Source organism: Astatotilapia calliptera, chromosome 22, assembly GCF_900246225.1.
Source record: "Astatotilapia calliptera chromosome 22, fAstCal1.2, whole genome shotgun sequence".
NCBI lineage: Eukaryota > Metazoa > Chordata > Actinopteri > Cichliformes > Cichlidae > Astatotilapia > Astatotilapia calliptera.
Window position 1 is genome coordinate 27817348 of NC_039322.1, and position 25634 is coordinate 27842981.

The 25634-nt window shown below is 44.6% G+C and overlaps 1 protein-coding gene across 1 annotated transcript; it reads right to left on the bottom strand.

Annotated features, from left to right (window-relative positions):
* Positions 1–1729: 1729 nt before the first annotated feature.
* Positions 1730–25110, bottom strand: LOC113014188 (CMP-N-acetylneuraminate-beta-galactosamide-alpha-2,3-sialyltransferase 1-like). Its single transcript, XM_026155554.1, has 7 exons — positions 25053–25110; positions 24406–24674; positions 23061–23260; positions 16261–16428; positions 15869–15914; positions 15304–15423; positions 1730–1953 (listed from the first exon to the last, which is right to left on the bottom strand). Exons 2-7 carry the CDS (start codon positions 24655–24657, stop codon positions 1786–1788), a joined length of 954 nt encoding a protein of 317 aa, XP_026011339.1. The 5' UTR covers positions 24658–24674; positions 25053–25110; the 3' UTR covers positions 1730–1785.
* Between the last annotated feature and the right edge of the window lie 524 nt (positions 25111–25634).

Sequence of the window (25634 nt, forward strand, 5' to 3'; positions counted from 1 at the left end):
GAATGGGCACTTCATCTAGCTCCACTTCTCAGTGGTAAAGCACGTGCTGCATATGTTGCTATGGACACTGAAGAGACAGACATGATAAAGTAAAAACAGCTGTTCTTGAAAGTGCTGAGGCTTACCGAATGAGATTCCGCGACATGACGGTGAAGGACCCAAAAGAGCTACGATCGCGCCTTCAAGACCTGTATGAAAAGTGGATGCTTCCAAAGGAGAAGACAAAGGACCAAATAGGAGATGTTATAGTGATGTAGCAGTTTCTCAGGGTTCTTAGCCCGGACCTTAGGACCTGGGTGAAAGAGCACAACCCCACCGTTGTGCCATCTCTGGCAGCCTCTCTGGCAGAGGCTTTCCTTGCAGCCCGACGCCCACAAAAAGGGTACATGACAGGAAAACCCAGTTCAACCCCGTAATCATGGGTAAGTCAGGGGGTGGGAATGTATACAGAGCTTAAGGCCCTAAACAAAGTTCTTGTAACTGACTGTAAAAAGTAAACTCCACCTAAACTTGGTTTATATCTGACCCAGATAGACTGCAGGTCATAACTTCTTACCTGAAGTTCAGTTCACCGCCTCGGGTCTCTGCTCCTCCTGCCTTTCCATCATCCACCTGCCAGCGTGTTGCATCTGCTGGCCTCCACTACTTGCTAATGTTACTGAATCTGTGGAAGCTCCGCAATAGCCACCACCAAACAATTGAGTTATTTTTACACATCTCCCAGCATCTGGCCAATCCGTTACCGTGCTGGTCCCCTTCTTCTCCACAGTGTGACTCACCGGGATGTCGAAAGTGAGCGGCACCTCGTCCATGTTAGTGATGTGGCTGGGCTGGATGTGTTTGTCGGCGATGTGTTTGCTGCAGTAGGAGTCCTGGTCCGGATGGAAAAATGGCACCGTTTCATGAAACGAAAGCACCAAGACGGACCTCCTTGGAAATGTTAAATTTTCATTTCTTCTGCTAGCGTTACTGCTTTTAGTCGAATGGTGACCGTCGAAACGCTTCTGCCACTCGTTCTTTGCTCAATGATCCACTGCTCGAGTCTTTCCTCCAACTCGGGCCACCTCCAACTCTCCCACAACCCTGATGAGGATAAGCGAGAATGGATCGACGGAAAATTGGCATTCCCAAAAAGAACACAAATCAAACACACTGCTCTCAGGCACATCTGTTTATTTAAAGACTTGTTCAATCTTTATTATGGAAAGGTATGACTTGTCTTGAAAGGTATACTTGAAAGGTATCAGAATCAGAATCAGAATCAGAATACTTTATTAATCCCGAGGGAAATTAGGGTTACAGCAGGCAGCACGCTAATGGTGCATGCGCACTTACAAAGGAACCTTCTGACCATCACATTGGGGAGACATGTCAGAAAGGTAGGCTGATAGGAAAAAACAACGAAAATACACTACATGAGGTAAGAGGAGGAGGAAAAAAAACTCCACTCAGAGTTTTTTCCAGTTTTATCCAGTATGACTATCAAATGTATTCAATAACCCTTTAGCAACAAACAGCTATACTTTTCTTTTTTTTTTTTTTCATGAACAAGTTACAGGGGATTATGACTGCACTTTGAATTTTGCATTGTATTTTCTATTATTTTGGAGGCAAAATGTATATAAGATTACTAGTGATAAAGTCAGATATAGATAAAGTTAGTATATAGTGGTATTTATTTTGAAGGGGGGGGCAATTACCATCACTTATTCAATTTTATAACACAGGTCTATGGTTAGATGATTTGCAACTGATAAAGACAGAAATGAAAACATGAAAAAGAAATTACCATCCTTTAAAAAAAACAATTGTCTTCTTTTTGTGTAATTTCTCTATCATTTTATATTCTTCTTCTCCTGGATGTGCTCCTGTTTTAAATTTTTTGTTTTTGAAGATTTCAAAGTAATGGCTCCAGCTTCCCCCGCTGTCTGCTCCAAACCCAAAGATAGTGACCTGGGGAAAAAAAATTGAAGTAAAGATTTAATGTATTGTTTCCACTAGGAGCATTCTATTTATTTGTTTATTCATTCATTCTTTTATATATTAACTAATAGCATTCTTAAAAGACATCATTATCTCCATGTCCTATTGAGGACATGAAGAATCTGTCTCTTAGTAGCTTGTTTAAGTTATACCACAAAGCTGACTGAGGAGTTAATGAAAATCAGCCCATAGAGCACTTTATGCATAAATGCTGTGATGACAGGGATTCTGCAAAATGAATAGGGATGGGTAGTATCTTCACTGACAGTTTTAGCGTTAATGAGAGCACTCACTGGAGTGAAGGTTCTTCTAACAGTACAACAACCCTAAGCATGCAACCAAGATAACAAAAAAGTGACTTCTTGACCACTCTGTAAATGTCCTTGAGTGGTACAGCCAGATTCCAGACTGGAACATAACTGATAATCATTGATAATTACTTGTCAGTCCTGGGATCCCCTAAGTGTCATGTTTCTGGGTCCTTTTGACCCAGGCTTTTGTTTTCTTTTTTTTCTTTTTTTTTGGTGGGGGGCGTTGTGCATTTTTGGTCATTCTGTATTATTTTTGAGTTCACTTGTATTCTATGGTTCCTAGCTTATTCTGTTCAGTATGGTTTATTAGATCTCCCCTTGTGTCTTTGTCCTCTGTCTCACCTGAATGTCTGTGTTTATACAATGTGAGCCTTGTGTCTTGTTTCCCCTCCATGTGTTTTATTCCTTCATATTTCCCTAGTCCATCATTTTTGTTCTCTCTCTCCCTCGCTCCCTCTCGGTTGCCTCTCCTCCATACTTTGATAGTCTCCCGTCAGTGTGCGTTATTTTGTGTTTGCTCTTCCCCTGTCTCTTTATGGTTATTCATGTCAGCTGTGCTTTACATGTGTTTTCACTTCCCTCATGATCCGTCTGTGTATTTATGTCCGCATCTCCCTCAGTTCCGTGTCCTCATAGCTTTGTGACTCTCCCTGTGTTTCCCTGTGTGAATGATTATTAGAATTCCCCAGTTTAGTTCTGTACAATTTTTCCTTTTTCCAGCAATAAATCCGTGTTTTTTGAGTTCACTTCCTGCTTCTGGGAGTCTGCTTTTGGGTCCTATTCCTGCCTGCACACAGCGAGTTCATGACACTGAGGCCACTTGCCCACTTTGTTGTGTTGCCTTCACCCACCAGATCTTCTCAAGGTCCAACATGTTGTGTCCATCTTGCCGATGTACTCATGGATCTTTTGTTTCATCCTAGTCAGTGGTTGTGACACTCAATAGACCTTGGTCACCTTCCCTTCTTAGGACAATGTCTCAGGTGGCTGAGTTGCAGCTTTTCCAGTGGCCTCTTCATGGTTCCTATTTACCTGTTGAAGTCCCTGGTACTTGTGGCTATCCTCAGTGTCTACAATGTTCTGGTAGTGCAATTCCCTTGGTTCTGAGTAGTTTCTTTCTCTTTATTACCATCTGACAACAGTTCTTCCGTCTGAATGACATTCCAATGTCATTGTTGTACATCCAAGAGAATTGATGTCACTCCTGGCATACATGTAACACCTGTCTCATGTAGCTGTGAGTGGGGCCTGGGTCTCAAAGGTGTAATTTGCTTTTGATATTCTCTTGTTCATGCTTATAACCCAAAATATAAATCAACAAGCAACGAGACAAGCATATCAATTGAAATGCACTTCACTTTAGTGAGTGATTCCCAGTAGAAAGAAAAAAACGAAATAAAGTAAAAACATTTGAGTTTAGTGGTAAATTAATATGTAGAACTGATAAAGTGGTGTTCACTACATTTCCTTCACTATGATCAGGGGCGCACATAAGTGGTCCGCAGGTGCGCATGCGCTGTCAAAATAAAAGACGTGCACCAGATAAGAAGTTGCAACGCGCGCTTGCGTACATATAAAAAGCACTGTTTTTGTTTGCTAGAGTGGGATTTTCACGGTATATTCCGCACCACTTCTCTGTGCGTTCATCATTTGTTTGAAGCCAGCTCACCTCCTGCAACCACTTTTCCGAGAATACGTGCTTCTTTTGCGGGTTCAGACTCCTTCTGACATTTCTTTGGAAGTGGAGGAACACCAAAGTAATTGCTTAAAGGAGCTTGCTTCTTCGACATCTTTAAGTGTTCTAAACAAATGTCTGTCCTCCTCCAGAAAATCTTATGTACGCAAATGCGCGGGTAGCCCACGCACACTCAGTCCCAGACGTTCTTAAAAATAAAACCCTTGTTGCAGGCCTAAATCATGGCTGGGGTGCACTGTGGCCACTTCACTTATAAACAACCAATAAAATAAAAGGCGCATGCCAACATCGATATTCAGAGCTTCAGACAATTCAAAGGGACAGATGGGAAAAAAGGGCATCAAGGCTACCAGCAGGGTTCAGCCACGACACACAAAACCCACAGTCACACTAAATTCAAAACTCAAATCAGCAGAAGAGACCATATGAGCTTTGCTTCCATCACACTGGTAAAACGTCTGTCTCCTCCTCCTCTTGGTAGGTTACAACAGCTCCACATATGAGGTACTTTCAACCATGAAAGTAACAGCATGTTGCTAGTTTACAGACTCAAATGTCCACTCGATAGCAGTAGCTTATCTCTCCTCCCTCTCTCACACACAGTAGACCCCACAGCCCACGCCAAATCCCACCCCTTTACCTAAAACTCTTATGGATTGGCTGGGGGCACACGAGCTTTATTACATGCCTATAAAATTAAATAATATAATAAAGGACACTTCAAAATGTAAATAAGAAGGCAGTGAGTCTAAACAATACACATCACATACGTTAAACACGTGCATTCCAAACTTTTCCACTTAAAGGGTAAATGATATAAATTTTAAATAGTTTCTCTCTACATTTTAACTATTTGTCATGGTCCTGGGTCAGTGACCCAACGCTTATGATGATGATTATTATTTTTTGAGTTCTGTGTTATTTTTGGTCTGCCTTTGAGTCTGTGTCTCTGTCTGTCTATGGTGTCACCCCATCTGTTTGTGAATCTGTCTGTTTAGTTCAATGTCTTGTCTGGTTCCATGTTTCTGAGTTTCCTGTTTTATTGTGAAGGTCTGTGTCATATGTGAGTGTGCTCAGTTTACGTTTCCCCTGCCTCGTCAGCTGTGATTTCTCCCAGGTGTGTTCCCCTCCTGTCTCTCATCCCTTGATTACTGCCATCTGTGTATTTAAGCCCTGTGTTTCTCTGTGTTAGTGTCGCGTCGTACCCTCAACTAGCTGTGTGTTCTGCTTCTATGTTCCTAGTGTTTGGTCTTCTGCTCCAGTTTAGTGTTTCTTTCCAGTGTTTCAGTCCTTGGTTCCTCTGTTCTGACTTTTGGTTTTCTTTTGGTGAGTTTAGTTTGTACGAGGTTTTTCTCAGCAATAAAGCTGCGCTTTAAGTTTCACTTCCGTGTCTGAGTTCTGCATTTTGGGTCCACCACTCCTGCTTGCCTGCCACACAGCGATTCATGACACTATTAATATGCTTTCTAAAATTTAAGAACATAATGACCTGAGATCGCTTTTTCAGTAATCAAAATAAACAATTTGTTTTGGCAAAGGCTACATACAGCTTGATGTCATCCAGATTGAGTTGTTGAATAACAGTTGCACTATTCTGTAGTTGGTTTCCATAGCCAGGCTTGTTAATGAACTGGCTAAGGGGATTCGAGCTTATGCAGAACAGCAGTGGGGACAGAGCATCTCGTTGGTAAATGGCACATTTGATAAAACTTGTGCAACTGGCTTGAAGTTTGCCTATATTGTTGTTCACTACATCTCTATTTAATACACTCAGTACAGTTTTCACAATTTCTGTTGCTGGGATCTTAGCTCCACTAGCCACTGAACATTGTTGTTATAGGTTGCATCCTTCTCTCATATGCACTTCCACTTTTGTTAAATCTTCAGCCTTGGTGGGGCTGTTGTCATATTGGCAAGTGGTACATTTATATTTATATATATATATATATATATATATATATAAAACACCCAGCACGCCCCTGCGGGCGGTTTATCCTTCAAGCTCGGGTCCTCTACCAGAGGCCTGGGAGCTTGAGGGTCCTGCGCAGTATCTTAGCTGTTCCCAGGACTGCGCTCTTCTGGACAGAGATCTCTGATGTTGTTCCCGGGATCTGCTGGAGCCACTCGCCTAGCTTGGGAGTCACCGCACCTAGTGCCCCGATTACCACGGGGACCACTGTTACCTTCACCCTCCACATCCTCTCGAGCTCTTCTCTGAGCCCTTGGTATTTCTCCAGCTTCTCGTGTTCCTTCTTCCTGATATTGCTGTCATTCGGAACCGCTACATCGATCACTACGGCCGTCTTCTTCTGTTTGTCTACCACCACTATGTCCGGTTGGTTAGCCACCACCATTTTGTCCGTCTGTATCTGGAAGTCCCACAGGATCTTAGCTCGGTCATTCTCCACCACCCTTGGGGGCATCTCCCATTTTGACCTCGGGACTTCCAGTTTATACTTAGCACAGATGTTCCTGTACACTATGCCGGCCACTTGGTTATGGCGTTCCATGTATGCCTTGCCTGCTAGCATCTTGCACCCTGCTGTTATGTGCTGGATTGTCTCTGGGGCATCTTTACACAGCCTGCACCTGGGGTCTTGCCTAGTGTGATAGACCCCAGCCTCTATGGATCTTGTGCTCAGAGCTTGTTCTTGTGCTGCCATGATTAGTGCCTCTGTGCTGTCTTTCAGTCCAGCTTTGTCCAGCCACTGGTAGGATTTCTGGATATCAGCCACCTCCTCTATCTGCCGGTGGTACACACACACACACACACACACACACACACACACACACACACACACATATATATATATATATATATATATATATATATATATATATATATATATATATATATATATATCATGGCCTAAACCAATCATGAAGGCGCTGCTTAGAGTAGCTAAACGTGCCACTAAAGCACCGCAGCACCGACTCCGTGCTGCTGCTGTTCGATCAATTTATCTGTCACGCACGTGTCTCTGCACAGATGTGCAGAAAAGGGAAATGGCGTTGGGAATTCCCACAATAATCCAATAGCGCACATCGATGCTTGCACATTCAACATGCCAATGTTCCGCCATGAAAATCCTAGGTCGCATTGGTGCGACCAGCCGTTCAAGTAAAAAAAAAAAAAAAAAATTCTCTGCAACTCTGAAAGTCTCTGTGTGGTCAACAACAGACACACATTACGCCAATGTCGTCGTCTAAACCAATTAGAGATAGTCAAGGGCAGAACCTCTTAGATGTCCATGCCCAAGGTAAAATGTTCAGATATTGAAATGTTCAGTTCGAAGCATTTGAGGTACTTCTAATTTTGACTTCCTTTTTACTTTATATATCTTGAGATATTTTAAGTTTAAATTTCCGCTCAATGAAGCACTTTAAGCACAATTTAGCTGTATGCTAAAAGACAACCCCACACCATAATGTTCCGACATCCAAACTTCACAGTTGATATGATGTTTTTGGGTGATATGCAGTAACATTTGACCTCCAAACATGGTGTGTATTATGGCATCGAAAAAGTTTAATTCTGGTCTTATCTGACCAGACTATATTCCCCTTGTCATGGTTCTGGATCATTGGATCCAGTATTTTGAGTTTATGGTGTTTTTCCAAATTCTTTTTTGTTGTAATGTTTTAGTTTTATATTATTTAGTATTGAGTTAGTCTTCGTATTGCTGCTATGTTTAGTTATATTTCGGTTTCCATGTTGTCTTTTCGATGTGTCTTGTCTCCCCTTCCTGTTTACATGTTTCTCTTCCCGTGTTTTGTTACGTTTTCCTTTTTCTGTCATGTGCGTTCATGTATGCTGCTGCTCTCTCTCCTTCGCCTTCTCTCTCTCTCACTCCTTCTCTGTCTCATCATCCATAATAGTTTCTGTGTTTCCCTTTTTGTCTCCTCCCTTTGTTTCCCCAGTCTGTCTCGTTCCCCTGTGGATTCCTTCTTCCCAGCCTGTGTTTAGCCATTAATTCTTAGTCTCTGTCTTAGTGTTCCCTGTTTTACTTTGACGGTGTTGCATCCTTTGTTAGTGTGTTCAGTTTTGTTTCCTCCTGTCTTGTCATTATTATATTTATTTTCCCCAGCTGTGGTCCCCATGTGTTTCCTCTTCCCTAGTCATCCTCTTGTGTATGTTGTAAGCTGTCATTCATTCATTGTCAAGTTGTTCATTTGTTTCATGCAATGTCCCAGGTATCTATGTTCAGGTTTCATGTTTAAAATTCCAGTGTTCTAGTATTTAGTTTGTCCAGTTTAGTTTTATTCTTATCCATTTTTTAATCTTCTTACTCTATTTATATTTATATTGTATCCCGTTCTTATTTATTTTATCATTTTACCGTGTATATAGCCTATTGTGGCATATCTCCAGTGTTTCCTCGGAGGGGCCTCTCTGCACTGGGGCTGTGATCGACCGTGGCTGCTGGGTCTCTGGGGGTCCTCTCAGCCTGGCTGGGGGGCTCCTTTGCCTCCCTTCTGCTGTGTGCCCAGCCTGGAAGCTGTGGTCCCGGTGCAGATGGCTCCCTGTTATAGTGTTTCCTCACTTGGCTCATGTGAACCCTGCCCAATTTTTACTCTTTAAGTGTGCGCGCGCGTGTGTGTGTGTGTGGGGGGGGGGGATATGTGTGTATGGTCTGTGAAGGTTCTCAGTCATCCAGGTCATCGTAGTCAAAGGAGCTTGCAAAGAAAAGCGTCTGGACTTCTTTAAGTTACTTGAAGACGTTTCACCTCTCATCCGAGAAGCTTCTTCAGTTCTAAGGTCAAATGGTGGAGAGTCCCAGATATAAACCTAGTGGGAGTGACCCCCCACAGAGGGACAAAAGGACCCCCTGATGATCCTCTAATCGCCTGAGCCAAGGTGTGAAACTGGGTGTGGGTCCCAATCAGCCAGAGTTTCGGGTGTGTTCATTGTGAAACCTGGCCCCACCTTATCATGCGAATTCCTGAGGTCAGATGGCCCAGGATGTGAGTGGGCGTTAAGGCGTCTGAGAAGGGATCTCAAAACTGGATTATAGATGGCAGAGAGTTGGTGTCGTAAACCCCCACCTCTGTTCAAAGATGGTCGCTCACAGTGGACATAGATGGCTTCTTTCACTCCTCTTTCAAACCATCTGTCCTCTCTGTCCAAAATGTGAACATTGGCATCCTCGAAAGAGTCTCCTTTATCCTTAAGATGCAGATGGACTGCTGAGTCTTGTCCTGTGGAGGTGGCTCTTCTGTGTTGTGCCATGCGCTTGTGAAGTGGCTGTTTGGTCTCTCCAATGTAGAGGTCTGGGCATTCCTCGCTGCACTGTACAGCATACACCACATTGTTAAGTCTGTGTTTTGGCATTTTGTCTTTCGGGTGAACCAGTTTCTGCCTGAGCGTGTTGCTGGGTCTGAAATACTCTGGGATGTCATGCTTGGAGAAAACTCTCCTGAGTTTTTCTGATACACCGGCTGCATAGGGGATGACAATGTTGTTGCGTCTGTCCTTCTTATCCTCCCTCGCTGGTGTCTGGTCTTCTTTTCTGTGCCTCTTTGCTGACTTTAAGAACGCCCATTTAGGATAGCCGCACGTTTTGGGACTCTCCACCATTTGACCTTAGAACTGAAGAAGCTTCTCGGATGAGAGGTGAAACGTCTTCAAGTAACTTAAAGAAGTCCAGATGCTTTTCTTTGCAAGCTCCTTTGATATGTGTGTATTCACATCATTTATGTTAATGAGAGTGTGGGGAGTGATTTGGAGGGTGGGGTGGGCTGCTTTTAACTATGTAAAGCACTTTGTGCTACATTTTTTGTATGAAAAGTGCTTTAAAAAATAAAGATTGATTGATTGATTGATTGTTTGACACGTTGGTAATGGGACACCTTTTTTATAGTTTACGAGTTGGAACTGAACCAGCTGATTTTAATTTGCACTAAGTGGCAGGATTTACAGTTACTGATAGATTTTAGCTGGTATCATGACTTAATGATTTTTTTTTTAATAGAGCTGGCAGAATTTCAAGAAAATTTTTTCACTTTGTCATTATATTGTGCATATTGTGTGTGAAATTCTGAAAAATGAGTTTGGAACAATAACAAATGAAGGGCTGTGATACTTCCCAAACAGCCTGTATATTTTGGTATGAAAATAATGTTTTAATGTTTAGATTGAGTTAATGTTAATTTTCAATGTTTAAGTGATCATCATACTTGTTACTTTAGCAGACCTAGTGCCTACAGATTATATTCAGACATTTAAATATATTCAGCCAACTGTTAGATTTTAAATAAAATATTTTAGTAGAACTGAAAAATATATACATCAAACATAAACTAAGGAAATTTCTGAATGTAGTAACCCTTGATTTTTAAATGTCAACTTAATTTTATTTATATAATACATTTAAATGGTAAATGGCCTGTATTTGTATAGCGCTTTACTAGTCCCTAAGGGCCCCAAAGCGCTTTACATATTCAGTCATCCACCCATTCACGCACACATTCACACACTGGTGATGGCAAGCTACATTGTAGCTACAGCCACCCTGGGGCGCACTTACAGAGGCGAGGCTGCCGGACACTGGTGGACTCTGACCCCCACCAGTAGGCAACGGGTGAAGTGTCTTCCCCAATGACACAAGATCGCCCATTTAAACAAAACCTGACACAAAAATTGTTTTTCAGGCAAACAAACACATTCAGCTCAAAAATCATGTTACACTGTTCTTGCCAAGTTAAAACTAATTGTTGAATCTGGTTGACTCCAACACTGGCCCTGTATTTAGCATTGAATCAATACCAAGTGTAGTGGCGGCACTCCATCTCTATTTCACTCTTCTGTACCACCTTTAGGAGTCAGTCTGGCAACATGCATTTGAAACGCGAGCAAGTCCAGGTACTTTTCTTGCAAAAAAGATGTTTATTGAAACTTTTAATTTACATGGCAAGACTCGGTCAAAAAACTGTGTTGCTTCCAGCTTATCCGACTCCCCAACTACGTAATTACAGTGTGCCGGAAGCCCAAAATACTAAAAAGTGCATTAGAATGTCGCACTTTTATATTCTATACCTTTAACAAAACAGTTTTTTGAAATTAACTAGAAATTATATTACTAATATCAAACGTATAATGTATATTTCTCATCTAATCATTTTACCAGTACCAATAAAATTAACCTTTAACACTAGAATTACTGAGCCTCTTTTTTTTCCTGGTACAAGTCCCTACTACTAGATCTATTAGCCCTGCGCAAATTTGCGTAAATCCCCTGAACCTACCGGTAAGACCTCCTAGAATTACTGACTTTTTTATTTTCTGGTGGATGTCCTGAGGTGTTAATCACCCCTGCTGAAATTTTCACAGGTCATCAGCTCGATTCTCCTCCTGTTTTTGTTGTGCAAACCACCCATTATCTTTGAGGCCTGGAAGATTTGCATTTGTTCACTCAGAGTAGCTCAGATCCAAGGTAAGAGAAAAATCTGTGTTACAACCCTACAATGGAGCTGAAGGCCTCTCAGCAGAGTACTAGGAGGTGTTAGGTTCAGGGAATTTACGCAAATTTGCGCAGGGTTAGTAAAAATTCAAATTTTTTATTTGTCACACACACACAACCATACACAGTATGACATGGGGGTGAAATGCATGTATATGTATGTATGCATGAAATAAATGTAGTAGCTCCATTGTTCTCCTGCTTTTGTTGTGCAAAACACCCTCCCCCAACCAGGAGAGATTTGTGTATGTGTAGGAGTGGCATTGCTTGACTACAGCACAGTACTGTGCATAAAAGCAGACCGACCAGGAGGGAGAATCATTTCTTCTTCGCATTTCTGAGAACGCACATCAGGATGGCCTCCGTATCACTGCCATGCAGGAATAACCTATCGGCGCAACATCCTTGGGCCTTGCTTCAGGAAATGGACGAAGCAGATTCTGATGGAGGAGAGGTTTCATTTGTCCAGCAGGCCACTGATACCTCCTCAGAAGAATCTGAAAAGGAGACGGAAGAACCCAACATGCCTCCTCGGAAGAGGCCCCCCTGGTACTGGGAAGCCCTGTCTGAGCCAGACGGCAAAAGAAGGCACTGCGTGGGTAGAGGAGGACAATGGAATGCCCAGTACAGGAGCAAATCGCTCGTGCTTCACTGCGCAAGCTGGACCCACAGAGTCTGCTAAGGTTTGTCATTGCCATATTACATATGATATTTATATAAACCCATTTAGAGTGAGGTTCATGTAAATTTACCATTCTCTATTTGTTTATCTTCCAACAGCGTGAAATTACATGTGTGCTCCAAAGCTTCCTTTGCCTGTTAGACGTGGGAATGCTGCACACCATCAGAGAGTGTACGGTATACCGTACACTCTCTGTAGCAACCATCTGGCCTCACGGTAACCTTTGTACACAACTGCGAATTAGCTCCTGTGGTTCGCCAGCAGTGAACTGTTCCAAAAAATACAGCTTATCTTGATCGTTATCAGTCTTTTGCTCTACTGCTTGTTCGAAGGCTCTTATGAAGGCCTTATACTGTAGTGCATCACCTTTAAAAACAGGAATGTCCTTTGATGGCAACTGAGCCAGCTGCTGCTGTTTCACAAGTAACTCAGTGATTACATTCTGTTTCTGCATGACTGACAATACATCATCACTTCTGTTAACGTGACCATTAAGCCCATGAGTGGAGACTGGATGTGGTACCTGTGAGTTTTGCACTTGTGAATTAGCGTGACTACTCACATCATCTTGTTGTGGGAGCATTATGCCAACTCTTTCCTTTTTAACTCCTCGACCTTGGGATCTTTGTATTGACACATAACTGCTCAGACCATCTTCAGATCTTTCACATTCTTTGAGCACCTTTAATTTTGCTTGACTTTCTGCTAATGCAGTCTCCAACTCTAACTCTTCTTTTTCCGCTTTGACTCTTGCTGTTTCAAACTCAAGATGTTGCCTAATCCTGGCCAACTCTAACTCAGGTTCTTGCTTTTTCTTCAATGCTGCGGCTCTTTCCAGCAAGGCTGCGTGTTCTGCCTCCTGTTTAGCACGAGTGGAGGAAACTCTAGATGTTGTAGATGCTTGGCTGACTTGAGACCCACGCGAGCTATGAACTGCATCCTTTCTAGCTCCAACCTGTGATGCGCTGTCATCTGGGTTAACAGCTTCCTCCAAGCCAACTGTAACGTGCTCCTGCTGCTCAGCTTCATTTGGAATCATATGCTTATGATCCTCTGCTATCCATTTCTTTGTTGTTTTCATAAACTCTCTTATTGATGCCATTTTGGGCTCAAACCAATTGTCCTGGTCAAATATTTTTTCTTCTTCAGACAAAAGGCTCATAACCTGGTTATTGTGACTTTGAAACTCATTCAGAGCCTATGCAAAGTTACTTTCCACCCTTTCTTTCAAATTTTGAAGGTTCTGAGCATCACTCATCATTATCTTTATCTCCTTTATTTTGCCTGTGATTGTTCCTAATGTTCGTCTTCTTAAAGCAATACATCTTTGTAATTTTTCTTCCAAAGCCTTCTCTGTTAACTTACATGTTCTTCCCACCTCTCTTTCATCTGCCATCTTATAAGTTGCAGGGGTTTATTGGCTCAAGTTGCATGCACTATTTGTCTTCTGCTTAAAATTTTTAATAGACATAGTGTAAACCAGCTTCATAACATGCCAAAAACTCCACATTGACTGTATCTGTCACGGTTTTGGGTCCGTTGGACCCGGTATTTTGAGTTTATTATGTTTTGGTTTAATTTTGCATCATGGATTGTTTTCTTGTTCTCTTGTTGTGGTTGTGATTATTATTATTACAGTTTCATGTTTCTGTTATCCATGTTTTAGGAATTGTGGTTTCATGTATAGTTCAGTTCCATGTGTCATTTTCTGTCTCTCTGTGTTGAGTCCGTGTCTCTGAGTTGTGATTCATGTTTCCTGTTTTATTGTGAAAGCCTTAACTAGAAATTATATTCTTAACATCAAACATGTATATTTCTCCTCTAATCATTTTACCAGTACTAATAAAATTAACCTTTAATTGGCTCTTACATCAGGTATGGCATTTTTACACATTGCTATCCAAGAGTTATGTAAAACTACTTTCAGCTGTTCTGTTGACACAAGCGGGTAGGCTCTACATGTTCGATTTGGCAATACTTTTAACACTTCATGGTACCACCTTTAACCCTTTACAGCCGATCGGAGCGGGCACGCTCTGTTTTGCGTAACTATTTTAAAATCCCAGTAGCACTGCAACCACGTAAGCTAGGGCAATAATTTTTTTTGCATATGAAACTGGAGAAGTTGTACTTACATCTTATGCCATTAGCTTGCCCTAGGTCACGGTTTCCTTCCACATAAAGCTTTGCAAAAACTGCATAAAAAGCGCTTGATGGAACAAAAACATAATATTCCAGAAACACGCTTTACCGATTCGATCAGCTGTTCATAACACTTCCTACGTTGGAACAGACGTCAGCGCGAACTTTTGCATTTCCGCCATTACCTGCCCGGAACCGGAAGTGACGTCATTTTCGCGGAAATGTAGTCTTTTTTACTATCAGGGCCTCAGGGCCTATACTCGTCTTTTTAAAAGTTATCTTTGACTTTATGACTTTCTGTGTCGTTTCTGGGATGCTTAGGACTCATATTGCACTGCTGGAGATAGTTTATTTTGATGCATATGCTGCTTTTTTGCAAATTTGCAGTATAATATTTATTTTCGTTTTTCCTGCAGTGTATAAAAATTGGTGTATTTCAAAAATAAAACTATGAAGACACTCAAAATAAATTTCCTGTGGTGGGAAACTATTTTGTGCAACTTTTTTGTATTTACAGTTTTGAGGGATAAGCCTCTTAAATTTCTCTAACTACAAGTATATGTTAAAAAAGCAAAAACGATTTTCAATTTTTTTGTAGTTTATTGCACTTTTTTGCAATTTATGTAATTACTATGCACTTAATGAATACATATTATTAAAATCTGGGCTATAATGGTTGTATTGATGTATAGCAACTTGAAATGCTCCCAAAAATGGCTCCACAGCAGGTAAAAATATAATATAAGCTCTGGTGGACTTGGTTCTATGGTAGGTCTTAAAGGGTTAAACACAACCCATGTGTCTTTAGCTAGAGTAGTTGCTGCCTTTGGTTTGCAGGTAAATGTGTCAACCATCAGATGTCCACTCTTCTTGACTCTTCTTGAAATAACCATAGATTTCTGTTTTAGTCATGTAGTCATCTAAGGCAGACTTTTCTCAACTTTGCTGGTAAATCAGTGTTTCTCAGTGTTTAACTACCACCACTGTCAGTCAGATGCATAATGTACAAATTGTTTAAAGTGAACATACCTCATCACACATCACTAGGCTGAGAACCACAGCAAGAAAGCCAGTGGATGGATAAGCACCCTTCTTTCCCAGCCATACTTGATGAACATATTTCATGAAAGCCGGATGGAGGATCCAGATCTATTATGAATCAGACATAGCCTTAAATCTGAGTTTTATGAACTATTACTTTCTGCAATGAATTCACAAAATACTTTACATTAGCACGACTGTAGCTAAAAGAAGCCAGTATTTGTTTTTGGTGGTATGGCTTTGACTATTGACCTGCATGACCTTCCAGGCACATAAATGCCAAGTATGAGAGATTGGGAAAACCATAACAATACCTAATACAGAGCAGAGTAAACAGTAAATACTGCAACAAAGAAAAAGCTGAGGTGCAGGTGACTTGTGAAATGGCTTGCACATCTGTAGCAATACTGGATATGCTAAATCAGGTTAATAGTAAAACCTACTGTATATGAGATTATCCAGTTCAGTGTGTAAAATCAGCTGACTTTGTTTCCTGCCTGAATTAATGGTAGCTTATATGCCAGTTTTGTTCATGTAAACCTAAAATACTCACCAAATCTTTGTTAGCTATCTTCTTTACGTTTGGAGCACCATTTTCCCTGTTAAAAAGATGAAATGAACTGATTACATAAATAAATGCTAATAATTACCTAAGACTAGCACATCACAACAAAAGATTAAGTTGTTCATATAACAATTCATATAACTTTCTGCACTTTTTGCTGTTTAAAAAAAGAAAGGCTGACCTCTGATGGGTTGTCTCAAAAACTGTTTTGTTTAATTTGGTTGTTCTAACAACAAAACAAAAAAAAACTATACTGCATTTTTCCGTACAATTAGCTAAAACTATGTTGCAAACCAGTTAAAATCTGATATTCAGAGCAAAACAGTTGCAATACAATTTCTGGCAACATAGGTTTTAAGACAGTAGCCCTTTTAGCCTACCCTCGATTTAAGTCCTTCATGAGCCACAAAAAGTCATGTGTTTTGAAAGGAAAAAACAAGAGATGAGTGGTATTGTCCAGTCTAGTAGAACTCTCTGGATACATGACATGATGAGTTGTTTTGGTTCCAACATCTGTTTCATAGCCTTTGGTACGCCCCCGATTGATTCTAAATAATACAGAAGGATACATATTTAGCACACATTTTTGCATTTTAGATACATGAATATACATAGACTTATATTATATTGTGGCGAGCTCAGACAAGGAGGAGACGGAGGTATCGTTTGGTCTTGCTTCCCGTGAGCTAGCCAGGGAGCACAGCCGTTTATTCACATTTTCAGAAGAACACTGCCGCTAGCTAACTGCTCAGCGCGGCAACAACAACAACAACACAGGGCGCCCTCTGACCCCCGAAGGACACACCGTCGCAGCGAGAGGGCGTCACCTGTCACTATGGCAACATAAACAAAACATAACTGTACAAACAGAACCCCGAACAGCCCTGACCCGCTACATAGCCCCCACCTAAGGGGTCAGTCGTCCCCGACGACCCCATCACCCCACACAAAGTCCTGCAAATGTCCAGGTGCCTTCTTTTGGCCATGCGGTGCCACCATCATCTCCTGCTGGAGTGAGCGGTCAGTACGGTGAGAGCCTGTCCCGGTGCAACACCACCATGCACCCCGGGCCCGGCATGCGGATACGGTACACCACGTCTGTTAGCCGCTCCACAACCTCTGCTGGCCCTTGCCAGTGACTGCAGAGTTTGGGGGACACTCCTCTCTTGCGAACTGGGCAGTACACCCAAACCTTGTCGCCAGGCATGAAACCCCCCCTCGGCACTTGGTGTCGTAGGCTCTTTTCTGTCGTACTCCGGCGCTGGCCTAGGCCTGGCGGGTGTAGTCATGAACCACCTGCAGCCGCTCCCTGAGCCTCCTGTAGTAGTCCATCTCTGGCCCACCATCAATCTCCGGCTCGGGGGGGGACCCGAACACCAGATCCACAGGCGTCCGGAGCTCCCGTCCAAATATCAGAGCGGCAGGTGTACACTAGCTGGACTCCTGCACCGCAGTCCGATACGACCAAAGGACCAGGGGCAGATGTCGGTCCCAATCTCGCTGGTGGCGGCTGGTGAGAATGGCGAGCTGGGTGGCCAGTGTGCGGTTGAAGCGCTCAACCAAGCCATCGCTTTGTGGGTGGAGCGGTGTGGTTCTCGTTTTCTCCACCCCCAGTCGCCGGCAGATCTCCCCGAAGACCTTCGATTCAAAGTTATGCCCCTGGTCACTGTGGAGCTCAGCCGGGACCCCAAAACGGGTGAACATCTCCTCCACCAGCTTCTCGGCCGTCGTCGTTGCGCTCTGGTCCAGCACCGCGTAGGCCTCTGGCCACTTCGTGAAATAGTCCATAGCCACCAACACATACCGGTTCCCTGACTCTGTGACGGGGAAAGGCCCTAGGACGTCCACTCCCACTCTTTCCATTGGGGCCTGTTAAATTATAATATTATTTTATGCCATGTTATACCCCTAATTAAAGATTGTGAATTATTATGTAGTTTTAGTTTGCAGTATTCTCCTGAATTAGAAGAAGCGGATAACTATTGCATTAGTTAAACTGATTTGCATTACATTAGACTGCTGATTTATTGTGGATGAATGATATTGTTTTATGATGTTATAAGAAATACTGTTTGCAGAAAGTCATCGCCTTATTTGTCTGATTAGAAGAGAACAGAGCATGCTGGAGTTTTCTGCCCCATCTCAGCAGGAGCAGATAAACAGGGAGCCAAGGTCGTAACCTAGGCGCCGTGTGAGAGAAAAGCATGTGAATGTTTAGGCTTTTATGATAAGGTGGGGGCACCAGAGGCTATAAGAGTTTGATTAATGCTCCACCATTTTGAGATCTGAGGCTGTCTGCATACAGTGTCCATCTCCCACGTGTGTGACTATTAAAATCATCGTTTGACTTAACCCGGCCGGACCAGTGTTGTTATTGTGGTTTTTTCTCTTGTCTCCATCCCCAATGTTTGAACTCGTAACAGGCCCCCACCAGGTACTGCTGAAGGGGGGCAGTGGAGCGTTGAGTTGGGCCCTTCTGTGCCGTGCAGGTGTCACAGCAGTGCACATGAAGTTCCACATCCCGTCGACAGCCAGGCCAGTAGAACCGTCCCCTGAGGCGGCGGAGAGTTTTGGCGTTCCCATAGTGTCCTGCCCCCACCGAGCCGTGGACCAGCTCAAGCACCTGTGACCGCAGCGACCGAGGCACCAACAGCTGCAGGAGATCTCTGCCCTGACCGGGGGCCCGCCATCTCCGGTACAGGAGGCCGTCGTGGGTCTCCAGATTGTTGTGCTGAGAGTAGTAGGCTTTCACCTCGGGCTCCGGTCCCGACACCCCCGTCCAGGCGGGGCGTTGCGCCGCCTCCAGCCAGGCCCCCACCTGAACCAACGTCGCGTCGGCCTCCTGCTCCCGCTTCAGCTGCTGCGTTGTCAATGGGAGCCACCCCCCTCATCCGGCTGTGGCCTGAGCAGTAGCCACCCCCAGCACCTCCTGGGCCCGCTCTTCCTGTCGCAGGCAGTAGCGGCACTCGACGGCTACGCAGGGCCGTCTGGAGAGGGCATCAGCTTTGCCATGCTGTCGACCTGGCCGATGCTGGATCTCGAAGTCATAGCCCTGAAGGAACTCCAGCCAGCGGGCCACCTGCCGTTCTGGGTGTTTGAAATTCAGGAGCCAAGTCAGAGATGCATGGTCAGTGCGCAGGAGGAACCGGCAGCCATGCAGATATGGCTGGAAGTGCCGCACCGCTAGCACTACGGCCAGCAGCTCCCGCCGGGTCACGCAGTAGTTCCTCTCGGCTCGCCCCAAGGCCCGACTGAAGTACGCCACCACCCGTTCTCCAGCCTCGTCCTGCTGGGAAAGGACCCCCGACCCCTGCATTGCTAGCATCAGTGTCCACAATGAAAGGTTGCTGGGCGTCGGGGTAGGCCAGGACTGGGGCTCTGGTGAGGGCCTCCTTCAGCTGTGCAAAAGCCGCAGCACAGTTTGTGTCTGTGTGTGCCTGTATGTCTGTGTCTATATGTCAGGTTGGGTATCAGACGCCACCTCTCTGGGGACACCTCAGGCCCTCCAAGGTTTGGAGGCCTATCTCCACCCACCACCACTTCCCCTGCCGGTGGCGGACTCCCTCAGGTGTCGGTGTGTTGGTGGTTCTTTGTGTCTGGGGGTGGGCGTCCGGGTACACACCGGCTCACTCCTTGGCGGCCGCTTGTCGGGGCCTGGGGCCTGGGGCTCGCTCGGGCCCCTTTGGAGGTGGGGTGCCCCCGGCCTCTCGGCCTAGGGCTCGGTCACTCAGGCGCAGCTGGGGGCCGGCGGAGCTCACGGGCGCGTCACTGCAACTCCCCCTGACTTCTGCTCCGCGGCTGCTGGGCGAGCCCTCATCTGGGACTCTCCTCAGCTCTTACTGGGACAGTGGCGCGGCTGCCCCTCTGTTGGTCTTCCATGGTCTCTTGTGTTCTGGGGGCCTCTGGATGTCTGGAGTTTTGATCTCCTCCATACCCGCTTCACACCCTGGAGGACGGGGCTGTGGCCCCCCCACACTCCCTAGCAGATCATTACATGGAGAAACCTTTGGAATGCAAGCATGCTGATCCACACAGGTATGCACACATGGGTATTCACAGACGCAGACTAAAGCTTTCTTGGCTGCTGCCTCAAAGCACACTGTGCGCTGTCTATCTTGCGTGCTGCACAATATCGTTTATTACTTAGTAAATACTGACATCTATGACTAGCTAGTTTATTGTGATGGTGCTTTGTTTTCTCTATTATTATGTTGCTCTTTGTTGTTTGCTGTCTCCTCTGTTTGTTTTTGTTTGTTTGTTTGTTTGTTTGTTTTTCTCCATACAGGTGACCCAGGAGTTTTTTTTTTTTTTTTTTTTGTCTCTCTTCCCCCCCCTTCTCACCGTCTCTTCTCCCCTTTGGTTTTCTTTCTTTCTCTCCCCCTCTCTCTCTCATTCATTCCCCCTGTCCTATTTATTAAAAAAAAAAAAAAAAAAAATGACAAAGGATGAACTGAAGCTCTGCCATCACGTAATGTCGCATACTGCTGTTTCTGATGTCATTTAAGAAAAAAAAAAAAAAAAAAAAAAAAAAAAAGCCGCAGCACAGGCATCCCCCCAGCCAAACAGCTGTCCCTTGTCAGTCAGGCGGTGGAGGGGGTTGGTCATTGTCGCGAACCCTTTGATGAACCGACGGTAGTAGGAGGCTAGGCCCAGGAAGCTCCGCAGTTCTTGGACGTTCGAGGGAGTCGGCCAGTCCCTGACCGCAGCCACTTTTGCGGGGTCAGTGGCGACACCTCGAGCGCTGATCACATGGCCCAAGAACGTGTTCTCTCTCGCCAACAGGCGGCATTTTGCGGGGTTGAGCCGCAGCCCAGATCGTCAGATGGCACTCAAGACCTCGCTCAGGTGAGACAGTGCACTGTCGAAGTCACCACCGTGCACCAACAGGTCATCCAGGTACACAACGCAGCGGCTACGAGGGATATCCACGAGCACCCTCTCCATCAGCCTCTCAAACGTCGCTGGCGCATTGCAGAGCCCAAATGGCATGACCCTGAACTGCCACAGCCCCTGTCCAATGGTGAATGCCGTCTTAGGCCTTGCGTCGGGGGCTAGCTCCACCTGCCAGTAACCGCTGCGTAGGTCGAGGGAGCTGAACCAACTGGAGCCGGTAACGTAATCTAGGGCCTCGTCGATCCGTGGCAGCGGGTACGAGTCCTTCTTGGTGACTGCATTGAGACGGCGAAAGTCCACGCAGAACCTCGGGCTGCCATCCTTCTTCCCCACCAGAACCACGGGTGCCGCCCATGGGCTATTGGACGGCTCGATTACCCCAGTCGCAGCCATCTCACGGATCTTCTCTTCCGCTACCTGCTGTTTCGAGAGGGGCAGCCGGTGTGGGCGCAGACGGATCCGAAATCTGCTGAGCGGCAGCTGCGAGACGCCTGTCTCGTCTGGTCCCCGCTCCCTGCTTTTGACCGCGCTGGAGAGCAAAAGTCTCTGCGCCAAGAGTAATAGCCAGCTTTGCGGTGTCGACGCAGGCCCCCCAGTGGCTCAGCAAATCCAGGCCAATGATGCGCTGGTCTTGAATGTCGGCGAGCCAGAAGTCGTGCACCAGCTCTAGACCCTTCACTCGGATCCGCAACGGTTTCTTCCCCCGCATAACAGTTTTCTCCCCCGTCACTGTCATCAGCTGGGTGTCTGTGGGCAACCAACCCTTCACCAGTGGCCCGGATGTTTCAGGGAGCACGCCAGGTCGTATCAGGGAAATGGTAGACCCCGTGTCCACCAGGGCCTGGCATGGCTGGTCCTCAACACAGCAGCTCAGGTAGAGTCCGTTGAGGTGCCCAACTCGGCCCACCACTGTGCATCGTCCTTGGAGGGGGGCAGGAAGATGGAGCAGTGGTCCCCTCGCTACACCGCTCCCTCCTCGTTTTCCTGAGGCTGCATAGTTCCGGTCTTCGGGGCTGGTGCTGGGCAGTCACGCGCCACGTAGCCAGGCTCATCGCACCGGTAGCAGCGGTCGGTTGGTCGACGAGGACGCCTCCGGGGCACCGAGGGTTGCAGCTGGGACATCTCGGCAACCTCCCCCTCCCCGTCGCAGTCTGCGGCTCTGATTTGGGGGTAGTTTGGGGAGGGCGCCTGCTGGTTAGGTCGCGAGGTGAGCACCGGCTCGGCCCTTTCAGCCTCACGAAGCGCCTCACGGAGGGTCTGAGGCATGGCCAGGCGGACGTGTTGGCGTAGTCGCTCTGGGAAAAGTCCTCGCAAAAAAGCATGCAGGCTAAGCTCACGGGCCGCTGCTGGAAACTCCGGGTAGCCACGACGAGCATACAGCAACACGTCTGCTGCAAAGGTGCCCAGGCTCTCTCCGGTTGGTTAGCTGCTCTCTGCTCTGATCAGTGGAGTGCCGCTGCCCGAATCGCCTCTCGAGTGCCGCGGTGAGGGCCCAGAGCTCATGCTGCTCTGCCGGGGCTAGGTCAAGGAGTATCTGCAGTGCTTCTCCCTCTAATGCTAGCGCTAGGTGTGTAGCAGTCTCCTCTTCGCTCCAGCCACTATGTCTGGCGGCTAGCCGCACTTGTGAGAGGTAGGGCTCTAACGGGGTTAGCCCGTTGTATTTCGGTACCTTAACTGGGGTGGTAGGCATAACTGCTCGCGGTTGGGGGCTCGGCGTGTGGGTCGACAGAGGTAGCCCATGAAGCATTGCACTAGCATCTGTCGCGATGGGCCGCCACCGCGGTGTGCTCGCACCATCGGAACCCGTCGGAGGACTTAGATGGCCGCTCACATCCTCTCTCTTCCATCGCCAGTTTACCAAGCAGGGAATGTTGTCCTCGACGGCTTGCTCCAGCCTCTGAATGTCTCTCTCCATTACGGCGAGGGTGAGCCATCCCACTTCTGACACCAATGTGGCGAGCTCAGACAAGGAGGAGACGGAGGTATCGTTTGGTCTTGCTTCCCGTGAGCTATCCAGGGAGCACAGCCGTTTATTCAGAAGAACACTGCCGCTAGCTAACTGCTCAGCGCGGCAACAACAACAACAACACAGGGCGCCCTCTGACCCCCGAAGGACACACCGTCGCAGTGAGAGGGCGTCACCTGTCACTATGGCAACATAAACAAAACAAACAGAACCCCGAACAGCCCTGACCCGCTACAATATTATATTATATTATATTATATTTTTCGTCTCGCAAGAACATTGTTTACATTAGATTTTGTGTTTGTGTTAAATGATTATTACCTTATTACGGTATCATGGAAATCAATCAGAGGTCCATAATGCGATCCTCTCAAATTTCCAGAATTCCCCACCACGGCACAACTCCTGCAGTGATCAGGACGAGGTTCTCCAATATCTGCAATTGGTGTTATTGTCTGAAATAGCCTCTCTAGAGTTTTATTGTACAAAGTCAAGTTTTGAAGTCTTGCCCCCTGTAAGTTCTGACAAAGAGGAGAAAGTTATTGAAAAAAAATCAAACTTCCCCACAGAACAAAAATACTATAGGATTTCCCAATGATTACAAGTTCATGAGTCACCAGTAAGTCTGGCAAAGATCCTTTCAAACATACACTCCTCTTGATTAAGCTCACAGTTAGATCTTGTCTAAATGCCCACCCCTGTGACTTTTTCCATATCAGCATCAATATTATGATGCACCATTTACAACAACTGTGAAAGATCACTGAAGCTCAAGAGTAAAAAATGTATACTAATTTAGGCAAAAATCTTTTTAGGCCTGAAGTTTATTTCAGTACTTTCATTTGGTATTTAGAATTGTTCTGAAAAGTTTAAGACTGATCTGCAAGATACAACATCAGGATTAATCTGTAAGTTTATTCAAGCATATGAGTTATGCACATTTATGCAATGATAGATTATGAACAGTACTTACACAAACATATTTTTTTGTCTTTCAATTCAGATAGAGTCACAGTTTTACCTCAGAGCTCTAAGTTATCATTAGTGAGAACCTCAACCCCTGGGCCTGAACGCTACCCCTTTCTTGAGAGAAACAAAAAAATACTCATTGCTATATTAAGCCATTTCTTTTGACAGAAGTTATATCCAGAAACACTCCATAAAAGGTTGCAGACCAAAACAATTACCTCACTGATTGTCTTACTGATGAGTGGGAATTCACTCACATGCTATTTTGCCCCATTTAGTAAATCTGGCCCTTTAAAGAAAATGCCAACAATCCAGTTTTATGCGTAGGGAGGCGCTTTCATATTGTGATATTGCGACTTTCACTAAAGGAACTAAAAAGGTTTTCCAGAACTTGTCATTGCCAGTAAATGATAAGGATTTTACCATTCTTCAGGTAGAAATACAGGAGGATGAAGAGTGCAGTATATTTAAAAAAAAAAAAAAAAAGATAGTACAAGGTGCTTTAAATTTGTGTAGTTTGTTTACTTAAACAATAGAGGAATATTTGTGCTTTTTTTTGGATGGAGGTAGACCATGTCATTTAACAGCAGCAATATGTTGTTAAATGTCATGACATACTTGAATAATAATAATACCTTTAACATCACCACAGAAGCCAAAAAAGTGATATGTTGATATGTTGTTTTTTATTATTTACCTTCCACCAGAGGAAGTCTTTCTCTGAAGGTATATGTTTCTGTGACAGAAAGGGTTCAGGAGCTTCACTGATGATGTCATTAAACCAAGGATCACTGTCTCTTAGACATTTCTGACAGCCACAAAGACTCGGCTCGCGATGACAGAAGGTATATCCAGAAAAACTCCATAAAAGATTGGAGACCAAAACAATTGCTGTGATACTCAGTAGCGGGAAAATGCTAACTCTGGATCTTCCCCATTTGAAATACATATTGGCAGAGTTCCAATCTGAGAACAAATACATGTATGAATGTGAAAAATAGGACTAAGCCTTTAGAATACAGTAATAGAAACAATAACTCTTTACTTATAAATATTTATAGTTTGCAGCATATTAAGAGCATTGCACTGGAATGCACAAAATCGGATAAGCATAAAAAGTTGGTTAGTGTCCTCTTATATTCATGGCATTTGAACAGATAGCATTTACCAGCATAAATCACCTCCCACATTATTAGTTCATGTAAGTAACAAGATCTGTTGTTTGAAGTTGAATAAAACAGTATGACACCCAACAGAATGGAAAACACAGTACAAAATATTTCTAGATCTTGGTCAGATTCTGCATTTGCATGAACTGTTTATCTCATTGTTTTCTCTGCTTACCTCTGTTGCTGTTGAAAAACTCCTGTTCAGTTAAACTTTCCTTGTGGTTCTGGTGCTGATTAACCTAAAACGAAGTAACATAGCAACAAAAACAACACAATGATTAAAAAGCAAAACAACTCAAAATGGCACTCATTAAAATTATCCCATTTGCTTCTGAAGAATTTGACTACACAATATGAGGCCACTCTATTTGAGGCAGAACAAGATAAATTGCTAAACTGTTTGAAAAAATAGGAAAAAAAGAAATCTGGGAAATGCATACTAAATAAATGCAAACACACTTCAGAGGTTCGCTACAGATTAGTGTGAGATAAGACAGAGTGTAAATTTAATGCATCTTACCAAAAACACATCAAAAAACCAGGAATATGAGTCAAGAAGAACTTGTAGGATATATCTATTAAGCTATCCATGTAGCTATCAAGTAATGAGCAACTGCTCAGTGGGAGAGGGAGGGAGTGGTTGTTGACTATGTGCAAATAACTATAGAGGTTGTGTCTGACTTGTGCATTGCCACACAGAGAAGTTGTGGCACTAAATTGTATTTTATTATGACAACCCACAAAACCGACACACATG

Excerpts from the sequence above, each read along its gene's own strand:
- LOC113014188 (XM_026155554.1), bottom strand. The coding sequence starts at position 24,657 with ATGTATTTCAAATGGGGAAGATCCAGAGTTAGCATTTTCCCGCTACTG. Across the intron at positions 23,261-24,405 it reads AAGACTTCCTCTGGTGGAAG|AACTTACAGGGGGCAAGACT; the intron begins GTAAATAATAAA and ends CCTCTTTGTCAG. Across the intron at positions 15,915-16,260 it reads ATGAAGGACTTAAATCGAGG|GGAAAATGGTGCTCCAAACG; the intron begins GTAGGCTAAAAG and ends TCTTTTTAACAG.